The following is a 16,218-nucleotide window of genomic DNA, read 5'->3' on the forward strand; positions in this document are numbered from 1 at the left end:
TCACTATCAGTTTGCCCACCCATTTGTCAATCCATGATCTGTCTCCATGAACGTCCATCCACATGTAACTGAAAAGAGAAAAACACTTCACCTCGCCATCTATCTAATGTTTTTCACACATACATGGTTGAAATGCACATCCATCCAAGTGTCTCGCCATACCTCTGATCCACCACCCCTACAGCTGCACACCCACCCCTACAGCTGCACACACACACCTACAGCTACACACCCACCCCTACAGCTATACACCCACCTCTACAGCTGCACACCTACAGCTGCACACCCACCCCTACAGCTGCACACCCACCCCTACAGCTGCACAACCCCCCCCCCTACAGCTACACACCCACCCCTACAGCTATACACCCACCTCTACAGCTGCACACCCACCTTTACAGCTGCACACCTACAGCTGCACACCCACCCCTACAGCTGCACACCCACCTCTACAGCTGCACTCCTACAGCTGCACACCCACCTCTACAGCTGCACACCCACCTCTACAGCTGCACACCCACCTCTACAGCTGCACACCCACCTCTACAGCTGCACTCCTACAGCTGCACACCCACCTCTACAGCTGCACACCCACCTCTACAGCTGCACACCCACCCCTACAGCTGCACACCCACCCTTACAGCTGCACACCTACAGCTGCACACCCGCCTCTACAGCTGCACACCCACCCACCCCTACAGTTATACACCCACCTCTACAGCTGCACACCCACCCCTACAGCTGCACACCCACACCTATAGTTACACACCCACCCCTACAGCTGCACACCCACCCCTACTGCTGCACACCCACACCTATAGTTACATACCCACCCCTACAGCTGCACACCCACCCCTACAGCTGCACATCCGTCCCTACAGCTGCACACCCACCACTAATGCTGCACACCCACACCTACAGCTGAACACCCACCCCTATAGCTGCACACCCACCCAAACAGCTATATACCCAACCTACAGCTCCTAATCTAATGTATTATTAAGCCAATGGAGAATGTATTTGTTCAGGTTTCAAAAATATCTGTGTGATGACATGTTTTCTATGAAATATTGTTGACAGTGAAGGTTCACCACCCCTATTAAGGGTTACCTTCACATTCTCTGTCATGTGCAACAAAAAGGCCTGACCTGCAGCATGGAAAACAGAAATAACTGCAATCTTTTAAAGGACTGTATTGCTTGTAGCAAAGATGTAGATGGGTATATACACAAATTTAAGGCTTTTATCCCAGTCTAAAGTGAGTCATAATGGATGACTCAAGAAAATTATGGACCCGGGAAGATCCGGGTAGAGAATAGGTCTTCAGCTTGCTGTAAGACAATCCAGTGGTTGATATCATGAGCATCGATCCATGCAATTGGATATGATGACATGCATCAACCAAGTCAGTGAGCCTGAACTCCCGATCCAGTCAGTCGCCTCTTACAAGCATTGGTTGCAGAAGACTTATTCTAACCTGGATCTTCACGGGTGGCTGGGTGCATGAAAATACCTTGTTTGATGTCATCGTATCCATATTGCATAGATCGATGCTCATGATCCATATTGCATAGATCGATGCTCATGATGTCAGTCACTCAATTGTCTGGTCCAGACTTGATTATTTACATACCCCCATCCTATAGCTGTAATATTGCTGAGTGTGGTGTTAAACAACAAACAAACAAGCAAAAAGGAAGTTATGATTGAGGCAACAGGTAGAATGTTAAAGGTATAATTTAGACAAGACAAGGTTGTATTTAAAGTGTAGACTAGATTGAGTGTGGACAGCAGGGATTTTTCTGGACCTTCTCGGAGACCAAAATCTGGCCCTAGTCGCCAACAGATGTCATTAAAACATTCCCATATTGGAATTAAAAAATTTACAAATTCATGTTAATACATGTAACTAGATCTAATAACTAATTGTATGGCTTTGTGGAGGTAATCTACTTCACTGATAACATGACCAATAAAGAGTAAGAGGTTTTAATGCAAATCTTAAAATACAATGTTCAATACCGCTGAATATAAGAACTTAAATAAAATACCAAATTTGAACAAAATAATGATCTCTTCGCAGTTTGTAGGTATGATTTAGACTAGTTTTGGGTAGACAGGATGCTGTAGGTATGATGTAGACAGTTGGGTGGATGTGGGGTAGACGGGATGGTTCTCCTGGATGGGTGGCTGGGAGTATTAACTCAATAACCTGGATGATTCAGCCAGACACTGTCTGCCAACTCAGGAGTAACAATGTGTACATTAATGCATTTGAAACATATCATTACTTTGATAATGCAGTTTGTTTGAACAAGTGGTAGTATAGAGTGATGCAAGGTCTGTCTGTAGCCACACGTTGTTGGAGTCATAGAGTATGTGACTGGTGCGTGAAGGCATATGAGAAAAGTAAATACACATTGTAATTTCTAGATGAATAAATATTATAAGAATTCTATTTCATGTCCCAGACTTTGAATCTGCAGCTTAGTACTTGACCAAACATCAGTAATTCAGGAGACAGGTAGTTGTGAAAAGGCCTGACCCCGGACAGCGTCATACGTAAATGTTTAAACATAATGAAAGGATGATAGTTACTCGTAGCTGGAAAACTGCACAGTGTATATGTGGGATTATTTTTGTCAGGGTTTATTTATTGATGGTATATCATCTTCCAAATAAACCAAAGGTACATTTTCAAAATCCGGGCTTCATCCAATCAAGATGAGTGTGTTTTTAACGGGATCGGGTGGTCAGACTCGCTGACTTGGTTGATGCATGTCATCGATCCCAATAGCGTGCATCGATGCTAATGACGTCAATCACTGGATTGTCTGGTCCAGACTCGATTATTTACAGACTGACGTCATATAGCTGGAATATTGCTGAGTGCAGCGTCAAACAACAAATAAACAAATTTTAGGGAGTCATTAGTCCAGTATCATTGACCTACTTGTGCTGAACAAACTGGTGTGCAGATCAATGTAAGTGTGTCATCAGGAGACATGAGTGTCATCACACTTCGTATTGCCATATATGGAAGTACAGATGCCTGCATACATATACTACTCAACTCTTGACAGGGATAATCAGATATGTCATTCTATTTAAATATACAATTGACATACTAAGAGAATCGGGATGGTTGGGTAGCCTAGTGGTTAAGGCGTTCGCTCGTCACGCCGAAGACCCGGGTTCGATTCCCGACATGGGTACAATGTGTGAAGCCCATTTCTGGTGTCCCCCGCTGTGATATTGCTGGAATATTGCTAAAAGTGGCGTAAAATCATATTCACTCACTCACTCACTCACTATTAAGAGAATCAGTTTTGTGTATCATGGAAGGATAAAATGTCCCTATCAAAAGTAGAGTAGTATACATGGCACACTATAGTGCCGAATGTCACTGATTAGTGTGTCTAGGATGCCAAGTGAAGTCCTTGGCAGGCAAATTTGGTGGAAGAGTGTAATCTTTCTGAACTTGCTTTTAAGTTATTTTCTTCATTTCAAAGGCATTTCAACATTGTATTTTAATATTACATTCATTACAATAATGTGAAATTATGTATTATAGCCTCTTCCTCTTTATGGTTCCCGTTACCAGAGAAATACAAGTCACCTCAACCAAGCTGTCACATTAGTTATGACTGTAATAACATAATATGTGACATTAATGGGGGAAGCTTTTCATTGCCATTGGAACGTTTATTGACCTTGCTGCAGATTTGGGGCTGAATTGAACCAAAATATAGTGTTACTTCCAAAGCTGCTCATTCACAGCTGTTGTAAAGATTTTGTGTCCTGTTGTCAGTCAAAGAACCAAATCAGCATACCAGTATGCTAAAACATATTGCAATACATACCGGTTCAATTCCAAATTGTTATAGTACCAGCTCCAACTGTCTTCATGATGTAATGAAAAATTACAAGTGATTCCATGGCATTTGATTGGCTAGCCAAGCAATTCTTTTTGCAATTGTGTTATAATAAATAATGGGCCACAAGTGGTTTAATTACTGTTTCCTGATTTGCTGATAATAGGGTGGGTGGGACTTGGGCTGCATCAGTTCGCTAAATGATGTAACTGATGTCGTATTGTTGTCTACAGGTTTTTTTGTGAGTTAATGATTAAATAAGCACTCGGTGAAGTTATTATTGTTGACATATTTAATTATAAGTTTGACTCATTAGGATTTTGCATTTATTGAAGTTTTTTGCATTTAAAATCTGGTGTGCACACTTTGCGTAAAAATATTGAAGTCAATTCTTCATCAGAGGTACTGTGTCTAATGGCAGTGTTGCCTTCTCCACAGATAGCCCTCATGCCTATTGTGGATGGAGAGGATGGGACCAGGTCGACAAGGCAGCTGCACAAGTTCGGAAGTGAAGGTAGGGTTAGGTCCTTATGCTTCTTTTTGTGTCACATACTAGAGTGAGTGAGTGAGTTTGGTTTAACGCCGCTTTTAACAGTATTCCAGTTATATCGCGGCGTGTCAGCTTAATGTGGGAGGAAAGCCCGAAGTGTTGCAGGTCTCAGACATTTACCACTTCAGTGAAACCCACGAGCACGGGTATGGTGCTGACAATCCGAGAAACATAATCGGGGCGAACTGGGATTCGAACCCACAATCATAGGTTTCTGGCGTGCCCAAGGGATGCAACTCTGCACAGGTCACATACTAGAGGGCTACCAGGGAATCCTCACCTCAGAGAACTCGAGTGTGGTTTGGTCTGAGAAGATCCTGGTTTTCTCCTGAGCAGGATCTCTTCATACCCAAGCAGTGGTTGGTGCTCACAATATCAACGACTGGTTTGCCTTCTCCAGATTCAATCCCACATTTGAGATGACTAACCAAACTGACATGTAAATGACGTATATGTTATGCTGCTTTTTTAGTGAGCGACAGTGAGTCCTAGCTAGAAAGTACCAGTACTATGGGAAATTGTAGTTTTTCCATAAACAATGAGGGGCGGTCAGGTAGCCTAGTGGTTAAAGTGTTTGCTTGTCACGCTGAAGACCCGGGTTCGATTCCTGACGTGTACAATGTGTAAAGCCCATTTCTGGTGTTCCCCGCCGTGAAATTGCTGGAATATTACTAAAAGCGGCGTAAAACCATACTCACTCACTCACTCACAATGAACAGTACTCTCATCTCTTATACTTACAATGCACACATCAGACGTACATGTTACACCAAATCTGTGCAACTGCCCATTGCGTATGCATTAGGCAGGCCATTTGCCCAAGGTGTGTAATGGGCAATATAGCTTGCCCAATGCACGCAATGTGCAAACAATTATCTGCTCATTGCATGCAATAGTTGCGAGTGAAAAATAAATCTCCAAATTTAACAAACTCTCTCAATTTGAGTAGATATAGTTAAGGTATTGTTCTTCATATCAAAGATAAAACTATTTGTGCTGCAATTGCATAAGTCTAACCTTTTGCAAATAATATACCATCAGAATGTTTGTAAAAATACTAATGTTTTGGGGATGATCAAAGGGGAACAGTGCATTTAGATGAAAGGTGAACTTATTTACATTATCAAAACACCTTTCAAGGATGGAGAAACTCATAGTAACCAAATGTAATACAATGAACACTCTTATGTGGGTAAGGCTGTTTCCATCGCTGCAAGATGATTCAAGATCAGATTTCTACTTTAATAAGGCTGAAACACCTATCAAATCCCTGCAGTTCACTTGTTGGTTGCACAACAACCTTTGGAATTATTATTGTTTTGTTGTAAAGACTTGTTAAAACTCCAACCAGCCCTTTAAGTCTTCTTTTCATGATATTGGTTACCCTTGTTCGAAAACCAAATCAATTTTAAGTTACGAAAATCAGTTGTCATAGATGATTGTGATGTTTCATAGTGGCCCAGCAAATATTCATAATCTCACAATAAAATTGATGTTTAGATACAGACAGACAACCTTGTATTTTTATATGTAGCATTATCGCCATATCATAAAAAAATCTTTATATTATTATTTAGTTATTTGCAAACACGTTAAGATGGTAAGAGGCTTCAAATGTGAAGTGTTGTTGGAACGGACAGTAGGTTTTCAATATGTCACTCTCAAATAAACTTCATCGCTCACTGGAGACTAGAAGCATAGAAACAAGAAATATAAACTTTAACCTATGTTTGATAACCTTGTTTCAATTAAGCATGTGGCGCAACTACGATGTCAACATCCATACCAATGTTAACGCTTGCCTACTGTGGGCTGGGTTCGCAGCCAGGACTTGCGTGAGTTTTCCAGCGGCCTTAAGCTTTGCCTCAGGAATTGGGTTTCATTATACCTCTATTTTCTTTGATCAATATCAGTGACTATATGAATAACTATCACAGGAGCTACGGCGTAAACTCGATAATTGAGGTTTCTTTGTATTACCGGTATATTTTTTCAATCATAAAAATGTGATATGAGTAATTGAAATTGAAAATAAAACATTTTTTCCTCTGGCGTGTGCAAAGATATCAGAATTTGACCTGAAAGGAAAGGAATGGACAAGAAACTGCACTCCCTATAAACATGCAGTGCATATACTGCCATGAACCATTCACTGTAAGGAGGGCTCCAGGAAATCATTCGAAACACTTGTGAGTCATGTGGTATAGTGATAAGGGAATACAAAAAACTAAAAAGAATCACTTTTGATATTTCTCTATTAATTTCTAAAACGTAGTGGAGGACAAGGGACGTGACATTCCTAGTTTTAGAAGTCAATGCTGGAAATGATAATGCAGCATAAAGTGTGCATTGTATATTCAACAGAACCATATAGGTGTGTGGATGTTAGTTATCATTCTTACACATTGTTATGTAGTTCAAAACTATTTGCCCCGTGAAGATCGGGTTAGAATAGGTCTTCAGCAACCCATGCTTGCCATAACAGGCGACTATGCTTATCGTTAGGGGCGAATGATTCGATCGGGTGGTCAGGCTCACTAACTTGGTTGGTGCATGTAATCATATCTCAGTTGCGTAGATCAATGCTCATGATATTAATCACTGGATTGTCTGGTACAGACACGAATATTTACAGACTGCCGTCATATAGCTTGAAAATTGCTAAATGTGACGTTAAACAACCACAAACAAACAAATAAACCACAAACAAACAAATATACAACTAAATCATAGCTATTCTTTTTTAATTGCTATTAGAACCAATAGACATCCCTTTAACGTACATCTTCAACACGACATTAGGTACATAATTTATGTATATAATCACCCAGACACTTACCTGTCTGACAGTTGAGATTATTCATGCTTCGTGGTGGTCAACAGTGGCGGCCATGATCGGTGGGGGGGAGCATATGTACCTCTGAGTGTCCTCACAGTGTGGGTCTGCCTCCTGCATGCATGGAGACAGACAGGTACATACCAGGATTCCTGCAGATGCTTATCAATTTATTAAATAAAAATGAAGTTAGCATTGCTCTAAGTCTGTACAAGATCATGTCATTGCATTATTGTATCTTGGTAATGTGCAAGTCTTGATGGGTTCTTTAAAAAGGTGCTTGGAACAAGTAACTCAGTGACATAAAATTTTAACTGATAATTGTTATTTTAGATTCAAGTGTTATTTATTTATTAAGTCTTTAATTCCTTAGGGACTTACTCAAATCTAGAATGGGGTATATATTTCTTTCTGGGCATTACCTGTTCTTGTCGCTTGAGATGAATATGTTTAATAGGTTAATTTATGTCTAACAAAAATTCATTATATTTTTTCTGGCATCAACACCTCCACAGTTTTCTTGCATGAGAAATGAGTGGTGTGATTAGCCTGCACAATAATTTCTTATGAAAGGGACTTTAATTTTGATATGGCAGTTATATGTATTGTCATTTCTTTGATTTTCATTCTTGAAGCACCAGAAACACAATGCTAAAAATGTCGTAAACATTTGTAGCTAAAGTTTGTCAGAGGCTGCTTTTTGTTGGAGAGTTATATGTAGCAATATCATCTGTAGAACAGAACCAATTGCTTTACATGATGAGCCTGCCATAAAAAGTCCACAAGAAATACGAACGTTACAAAATCATGTGTTCAACTGAAATTGAACCTAGTTTTCACTCTACAATTTGTAGTTTTCTCTTAACTTCCAGACCAAGCTATGGACCTGTGAATCATTGAGCAGTCATTTGAAAAAAAGTCTGAATTTGTAGTTTTACCATTGGTGCCTATCGGTGTAGAGAATCTGTAGAGGAAGAAGCACAATTGGTTTGGCCTTAAATGAACAAAAAACCTTGCTAATGTTTTGATACAAAATGTTTAAACTTTTGTAGAGTTAACCTTTTGTATGTTCTCTGGTGAAGAAGTTTTAAAAACTAAACCAACTAAACTCATTAAGTTCTACACACAGACTGTTTGCGTGTGTCTGCAAGTACCCTTGATCTGATCTGTGAAGACAGCGGTGTTGGCTTGCGGTGATGTAACTGTACATCGAAGCGACAGCCACCGTTGCCGACATATGACAAATGTTAGTTATGACATCTGACAAGTCTGATCCTTGTCTAACGTACATCAAACAGCCCTGAAAAAACAAATGGCTTTAACCTTTTCTGCACCCATGATGCATGGCCTGCCACACACTTGCTGACAGAACTGTCGTAGGCTTAATTACTTAACTCTGTTGTAATACCCAAAGCTTCCTCACATAGAAGGACAGTTTGGCATCATCCGAAGCCTGTAAACAAGGCCATGATAAATTCGTTTTTAGATTTTCATCTCCGATCCCATCACATGATCATTTTGTGTGATCCCTTCTTTCTTTACTTGATGAGCGGTAGTGGGTTAGCCTGGTGGTTAAAGTGTTTGCTTGTCATGCCAAACACATGGGTTCGATTCCAATTATGGTATGACGTTGGAAGCCCAATTCTGATTTCTTCTGCTGTGCTATTGCTGTAATATTGCTAACAGTGGTGACCCTCTCGCTGTGTACTTGATGAAATACACCACATATTAGTCCTGGCAAAGATTCAGGCATCATGGAATCACATCTGTCTACAAATGTCTGCATACATGAGATAAGCTCTGGTTTCGTCAGTCTGCATTAAACTGACATAAGAATAATGGCACAGAACTTTCTTAAAATACCTCCCTCATTAAATTCTTTTTTTTATTTCAGACGTATTAAAATTTTGACACCCAGGTTGAAATTTTTTCCAAATATTAAAAGGTTTCTAACTCATTCCAATCTGTCTAATTGCCAGGAACTGATTGTTTTAATTTTGTCGACATTGCCTATAAATGCCAGTGCCATACTGAGTTTTGAAATTCAATGTAAGCCATGTGTAACAGAACCTGAGGAGCAGGACCTAATTAAAGCCATTTTTTCCACCAAGTTGTCAATTAGGAGTGTACAGTGTTAGCTGCCTATATATATATAGCACACATTCCACTGTTCAATGTTTCCTTTGGTTTGTGTGAAGGCCTCCACATATGTGGCATCAGGAAGTGGTACAGAAGAGAATCCTACGAAAAAAAAATCATCACACACACAATCTCAGCTGTTAAGTCATAACTTAATTTTATGATATTGAGAAAAGGTAATGTTAAAACAATGATTTGACATATTGATGTCTCTAGTTCCATTTTCTATGTATACAAAAAAATGAACTTGTAATTTGAGTAGTTGTTCAGAGAAATCACAAATTATTTTATACCTAAAATTCAGTTTGTCATTTTGGGTATCATTTTTAAATAACATCAATAAATTATTTGTAACTGAAGTACATAGACTAACATATAGTCTCTGAAATGAACATATCGTACAGAAAAAAACAGTTGTTCAGTTATCTTAATAAAACTCTAATAAAAAGGGAGCCCAGTGATTCTCTTCATTTTCATACTGCAGTAATCTAGACTTGCCAAACATTATAGACTTGCATGGGCTGTAGCTGATATAAATGTATCAGGGTCTGTAAGACAGACTACTGAAGTACACAATCATTTGCGGAACAGTTCCTGAAATTAAGGCAGTCAGGTTGTTCATGCTGAATAATCAATACATTCCAGCTGTATCAGCCTGTGAATGAATGAGTTTGGGCTAGACAAGCCTATGGTTGATAGCACACAGGTCACAATGCAGTGAATGGGTACCCGGTATCTTGGTAAAGACACTGTAAACCTCCTAGCACCTGATATGGCAGCTTGGTTTGTATACTGCCCAAGGGGTTGGAAATTATAATTCAGTGCCCCTGATCCATAAACAGGTAATAATAATAATGAATTATAGTAATAAAATTACCATATTTGCTGTAATAAGTGCTTCAGAAAATCGACGAAGGGGGATGCTTATTGAAACCATACTCAGCACCTTCCCACAAACTAGACTCATTCAGTCTCTGAAATGAAATAAAGCTCTTTTTTGTTGTTGTTGTTGTTGTTAACTTGTCCAAATAATAAAGACTTTCAAAAGTAGACTATACAAATACCCTTAAACATTTAGCATCTGAAATGAAAGTATTTGTTTAAAGAGTCATTTGTTAAACTGTCTTTTTATGTACAAAGATGCCGAGAGGAAGTTCTTTCCGACTGATGAAATCTAGGCCTGCCTAAGTATTGAAGACATACTTGAGAATTTGGATATTTTTGTTTCAAGGTCTGTATGAAAGACAACACTCCACCAAACCCAAATGCCCTATTGTGTTCCAGCAGTGTTAAATTAGCCTTGAGCCAACCATCTTTACTTAGCTTGAATACGTTAACTTGACGAGAAGGAGAAATCAGTTTACCATGTAATATATCAAAAGAGGATATCAGTCAAAATAATAAAGCACTGTAAACATTTATTTGTTCTGTTTGTGTTGGTTTAGATCTTGACAGAGTTTTCTCCAGTATTGCTTTGAAGGGTGACTCAACAGGCTTAAGTTGGATCTCAGGTTGGAAGATTTATGTCTTGTGTACTTGAGCTGGTAAAGGTTAAACAGTCATGTAACTTACATCAGCATGGGTGTTTTCGGGCATTGGCTTGAAACAGTCGTCATCAAATAGTTAGTCGAGAAACTTTGCTTCAAAATGGCCCAACTTGATGATTAGATATGTCCTTCAGTTTGAGATGTAGCACTATTTTGAACAAAAGAGGGCACACTAGACACAAGTCATGAAGTGACCAGAAACACATAGGCTGGCACGATGGGGGTCTGAAATAGGAGGGGAGAGAGAGAGAGAGCTTCCTTCTGGATCTGCTAGTGTCAAGATCTGGTTTTAATTCTGTTTTTCTGGGAATGTCATTTGGATTGGTCAATAATATTACAAAGGTAGAAAGTATTGGTCTTCTGATCAGTGATGGTAAATGATAGAGCACAACAGGAAATAAGCCATTGGAGAGGTCATGGATTTGTTTGTTTCTTTGTTGTTTAAGGCTGCACTCAGGATTATTCCAGCTACAGTTGAACACTGTTCATCTTCACCACCTTTTGCAAGACATATGTGACTTATCCATGGTTCAACACATCCGACTCAACTCTAATACCATCTGGTCTTCCCATCAGACAATTTAAAGTATCAGACCACATTGTTCACATGGTGAAAATACACAATTATATATTTGGCAATAAAAACAGAAGCATTTGTCATATCTACCTCTATGCATCTATATGCTGTATCATGTTTAGGCCAATTCTGCTTGTGCTAACTTGTGAGTTCAACTGATACGGATCGAATTAACTATTTTATGACTCTTGGGATTATAAATTGAGTTTGAGACAACCAGGAATTTGACTCATCTGAGTTTGAGACAAAAGGATTCAGCTGTATTTCTTAACAGGGAATCCAAACACTGAGTCATTGAATCATAAAATATTTGGGGAAAGAATAAGAACAAGATTGTGATATGTTTAATTATAAGATGCGCACAGCATCCCTCTTGGCTGCATTCTGTTCTTGTTGCAGAATGACATCTTTCTATGGCTCCATGACTGTATGATGGCATTGACATTTGAGTTTACCCAATGTTATCCATCTGAGGGTGTCAGGCCAGAAATATGTACTCTCTGCTGAAGAAAGCAACAGATGTTACATGTGTACCATTCATGAGGAGATGAGATGAGTCACTATTTCCATCACATGATATGCACAAAATATACACCATATACAGCCAGCTATCCACCAGTTATAGTCACATACATTATAAATTCCCATATAAGTAAGGTGGCCGGGACAGGAGGCTGTACAAGTTCATAGGGAGTGTATGTCCTTCCTGCCTTGTTAAGTTCTGTGAAACATCCCTGTTCCTCCCTTGCTACATCCCAACTGATGTCAGACGGAGATAGCTGGTAGGTTGCAGGGTTACAAGGAAATCAGCACTGCCGGCATCAGAATGTTAGAAGTTGCTTCATTTACAGGCCTTGGATTATACCCATCCCTCATGCTGGACTTTCTGATGTTGTTCAGGCAGTTGTGATGGATGAGGAGGCAATAGCAGCTTCATCTCAGTATGATTAGAAAATGGTAGAAAAAAATAAGCTCTATGATGTTTCATTCTCGGTTTATAGTATTGGAATGGGTAGAGCCAGGAAGCCAGCTGTGGTGAGAAGCTGGTGGGATGGGCATGGATTAGATGAACGCTAACGTAAAGAATTTTGATAGAAACAAGCAATACACTTATATTGAAAAGGAGCCCCAGTGAGATGAGAGAACCTGTGGAATGTCTAGACTTCGGGCTATAGCATGACAGTAAGGGTTGGAGGATGGTAAAAATAATATGGTTCGGGGACTCTCAGACAGACTAGTCATTGATGGGAGACATATCTTTGATTGTTGTAAATATGAACAAAGATTTTGTATAGCTGGCTGTGAGATACTGCAATTGTAACATACTTATTCGAATAAGTTAAATAGATCTTTGATCCTACAAGTTATACCATGATAGAATAGGTTGCATATATTCATTTTTGTCATAAGAACCATGTAGGATCAGGTTGTTGCAAGGTGTAACAATGCTGATTTTGTGTCCATGTAATCAATAAAAAACAAACTAGGATCATTACTTGTAATGGGTTTGGAGAAGACTTTTGGTTATAATATAGAAAATGGGACGTCGGGGGTAGCATTGTGGCCGAAGTATTAACTTATTATGCTGAAGGCCCGGATTCCATACCCCACATGGGAACAATGTGTGAAGCCAATTTCTGATTGTGTCCCCCGCCATGATATTGCTGGAATATTGCTACAAGCACCTTCAAATCTTACTCACTAAAATGTAAATGATTTTATTTGAAATATGATCCAGTCTTAAATAATGAGGTTTTCCAAAGATGGCACTCTTCTCCCCAGTTTGTGTGAAGGGTTCACAGTGTCTGGTTCTACAGCTGGTGGAATCCCTGGAAATGACGTCTGCCAGTACATCTGCATGGCTGGAGTTAAGATAGCGACTGTAGGGTGCAGTTGCCTTTTGGTCAGATTTGGGTAGCATCTTATCTCAGACTGGTAGATACAGCCCCTCCTCCATCTCAATTACAGTAATTTACAACAACCACTGACCTTTAGCCTGAGGTTCTGTATTTCCTGTTCGTTCTTCTACAAGATGGCATTTACTGGGGTAACACTCAGTGGGTTAATTGTTTCAATCATCAAGACTAAAGCCAAGGCCTAAGATAATAATTTAGGATGTTCCAATTGCAAACCACTCACTAATCTGACACTTAGGGAAGTAATCCAAGGCACATGTTATAGATAGAGCATCAATAGTTTTTCAACCACAAGTTTCAGTTTATTAACAATAGTAAACTTTTTTCAAGGAAAAAAGGGATATGGATATCTATGCACATCAAGAAGGCGGAGAGCCACCTGGCTTCTTGAAGCGTCCAGGTGAGATCAGATGGCACCGATAAGAATGGTCTGGATTGTGGCAGTCATGACAGGTTTATATGTGGGTTAATAAGCCTCTCAGCTGACCAATATAATGCATGGCCTGGTCACTCTGTTGAAATGTCAAGGGGTAGAGGGTCATGGTGAGGTTCTGTAGATTTTGTGGTTTCAAGTGACCAGGATGGAGGGCAAGTTCATTGTTGTGGATCATGGTGAGAACATTCAAAACATGGCCAATGTGTACACAGGCAGGAACTGGCAATATGTTATAGGGAAAGGTTCATTTGAACATTGACTTAAGTTGATTTGAAAATAAAGAGTTTATAGATCAGTGAATTAAGTCTAGTTTTTTTTATTTTCTTCACATTTGGTAAACTGTTTTATATTAGATGCAGTTTCAGCACTTGTCACTGGATGTTGAACCAGAAGTCCATCAAGGGTGGTTTTATGCTAGCACTGGCCCTCCCCCACCTCTTCCACTGAAAAGTGGTGTTGGGTAGCCAAGTGGTTAAAGCAGTGACTTATAACAGGAGGAATATTTATTGGCTTGTCACATCCCCACATGGTTGTAATCCCCTCCACCACATTGTACATGTAGGGTGATGTGAGGCTGAAGGTGTCATCAGTTAGGCTGCTGGTATCATCAGTTGGCTGAAGGTGTCATCAGTTGGCTGGAGGTGTCATCAGTTGGCTGGAGGTGTCATCAGTTGGATGAAGGTGTCATCAGTTAGGCTGGAAGTGTCATCAGTTAGGCTGCTGGTATCATCAGTTAGGCTGAAGGTGTCATCAGTTGGCTGAAGGTGTCATCAGTTGGCTGAAGGTGTCATCAGTTGCCAGAAGGTGTCATCAGTTGGCAGAAGGTTTCATCAGTTAGGCTGGATGTGTCATCAGTTGGCAGAAGGTGTCATCAGTTAGGCTGAAGGTGTCATCAGTTGGCTGAAGGTGTCATCAGTTGGCTGAAGGTGTCATCAGTTGGCTGTAGGTATCATCAGTTGGCTGAAGGTGTCATCAGTTAGGCAGGAGGTGTCATCAGTTAGGCTGCTGGTGTCATCAGTTAGGCTGGAAGTGTCATCAGTTAGGCCGCTGGTAATATCATATAGGCTGGAAGTGTCATCAGTTAGACTGCTGGTGTCATCAGTTAGGCTGGAGGTGTCACCAGTTAGGCTGCTGGTGTCATCAGCTTGGCTGGATGTGTCATCAGTTAGGCTCGAGGTGCCGTCAGTTAGGCTGCTGGTGACATCAGTTAGGCTGGATGTGTCATCAGTTAGGCTGGCAGTGTTATCAGTTAGGCTGGATGTGTCATCAGTTAGGCTGGCAGTGTTATCAGTTAGGCTGGATGTGTCATCAGTGAGGCTGCTGATGCCTTCCTATATTAATGCTCTGGAACGCCTGTGGGGAATTCCCTTAAAATATGTTTATCTAACATCTGAAACAGATTGAATGAACAGACAACTTTAACATGCTCAAAGAGAGACTATTTTCTTGAAGAACGTCAGTCTCAATGAGGATTTCAAACAATTCCGGGTCTGAACAGTGTCTCTTGGAAGTTGTCTGGGGCTATGGATCAACATCCACTTTTGATTTCACGAAGAAAGCCTTTCATCATTAAGAAAAAGATGTTCACCATTCCCACCTTTAAGTTTAAAAGAAGTGTATCAAGACATGATTTGGGCTTTTGATAGTGCTTTAAACAGACCTTTGGGTGTTTTCTTACTTTGTGTGATTTTATAACACTCAAATACAGAGTCGGAAATCTGTATGTCTCTTGCAGTGATACCGCTGATGTCGAAGATGTGAAGCCAGTTAAAACACTTTTTAAACGTTCTTGTTTCTTTAGGCTTTTCATCATGTCTTGTTTTGTTTTCGATTTCTTGTTTGTTTAAAAGTAATGTTAGCTGTGGCAAAAAGTGTAAAGGGTTTCCTGATGTTGTATGTGTGTGATGATACTTGTTGCAGTGAGCTCCCTCCCATGTAGGTATCTTCCCCTCAAGAAGGTGGACATACCTTGCAGATCATCCACCTGACCCTGTAGTCCAACCACCTCAGATTTATGGTCTTAAGATATCTACACATCTAGATACCCTCCCCTCCAGTAGGTGGACATACCTTGCAGATCATCCACCTCACCCTGTAGTCCAACCACCTCAGATTTATGGTCTAAAGATATCTACACATCTAGATACCCTCCCCTCAAGAAGGTGGACATACCTTGCAGATCATCCACCTCACCCTGTAGTCCAACCACCTCAGATTTATGGTCTTAAGATATCTACACATCTAGATACCCTCCCCTCCAGTAGGTGGACATACCTTGCAGATCATCCACCTCACCCTCTAGTCAAACCACCTCAGATTTATGGTCTTAAGATATCTACACA

General features: G+C 40.1%; 1 protein-coding gene across 2 annotated transcripts in view; it reads left to right on the plus strand.

The window, feature by feature from the left end:
* LOC139454307 (A disintegrin and metalloproteinase with thrombospondin motifs 16-like) overlaps positions 1-16,218 on the plus strand; it is a 220,051-nt gene that overhangs the window by 107,750 nt on the left and 96,083 nt on the right. For both annotated transcript variants that reach the window (XM_071235933.1, XM_071235934.1), the window contains exon 3: positions 4,314-4,389. In XM_071235933.1, coding sequence (XP_071092034.1) covers positions 4,314-4,389 — 76 coding nt within the window. The remainder of the gene's footprint in view (positions 1-4,313; positions 4,390-16,218) is intronic.

The sequence above is a fragment of the Haliotis cracherodii genome, unplaced genomic scaffold (assembly GCF_022045235.1).
Source record: "Haliotis cracherodii isolate W230 unplaced genomic scaffold, xgHalCrac1.p SCAF_10, whole genome shotgun sequence".
In the NCBI taxonomy this organism is placed as follows: domain Eukaryota; kingdom Metazoa; phylum Mollusca; class Gastropoda; order Lepetellida; family Haliotidae; genus Haliotis; species Haliotis cracherodii.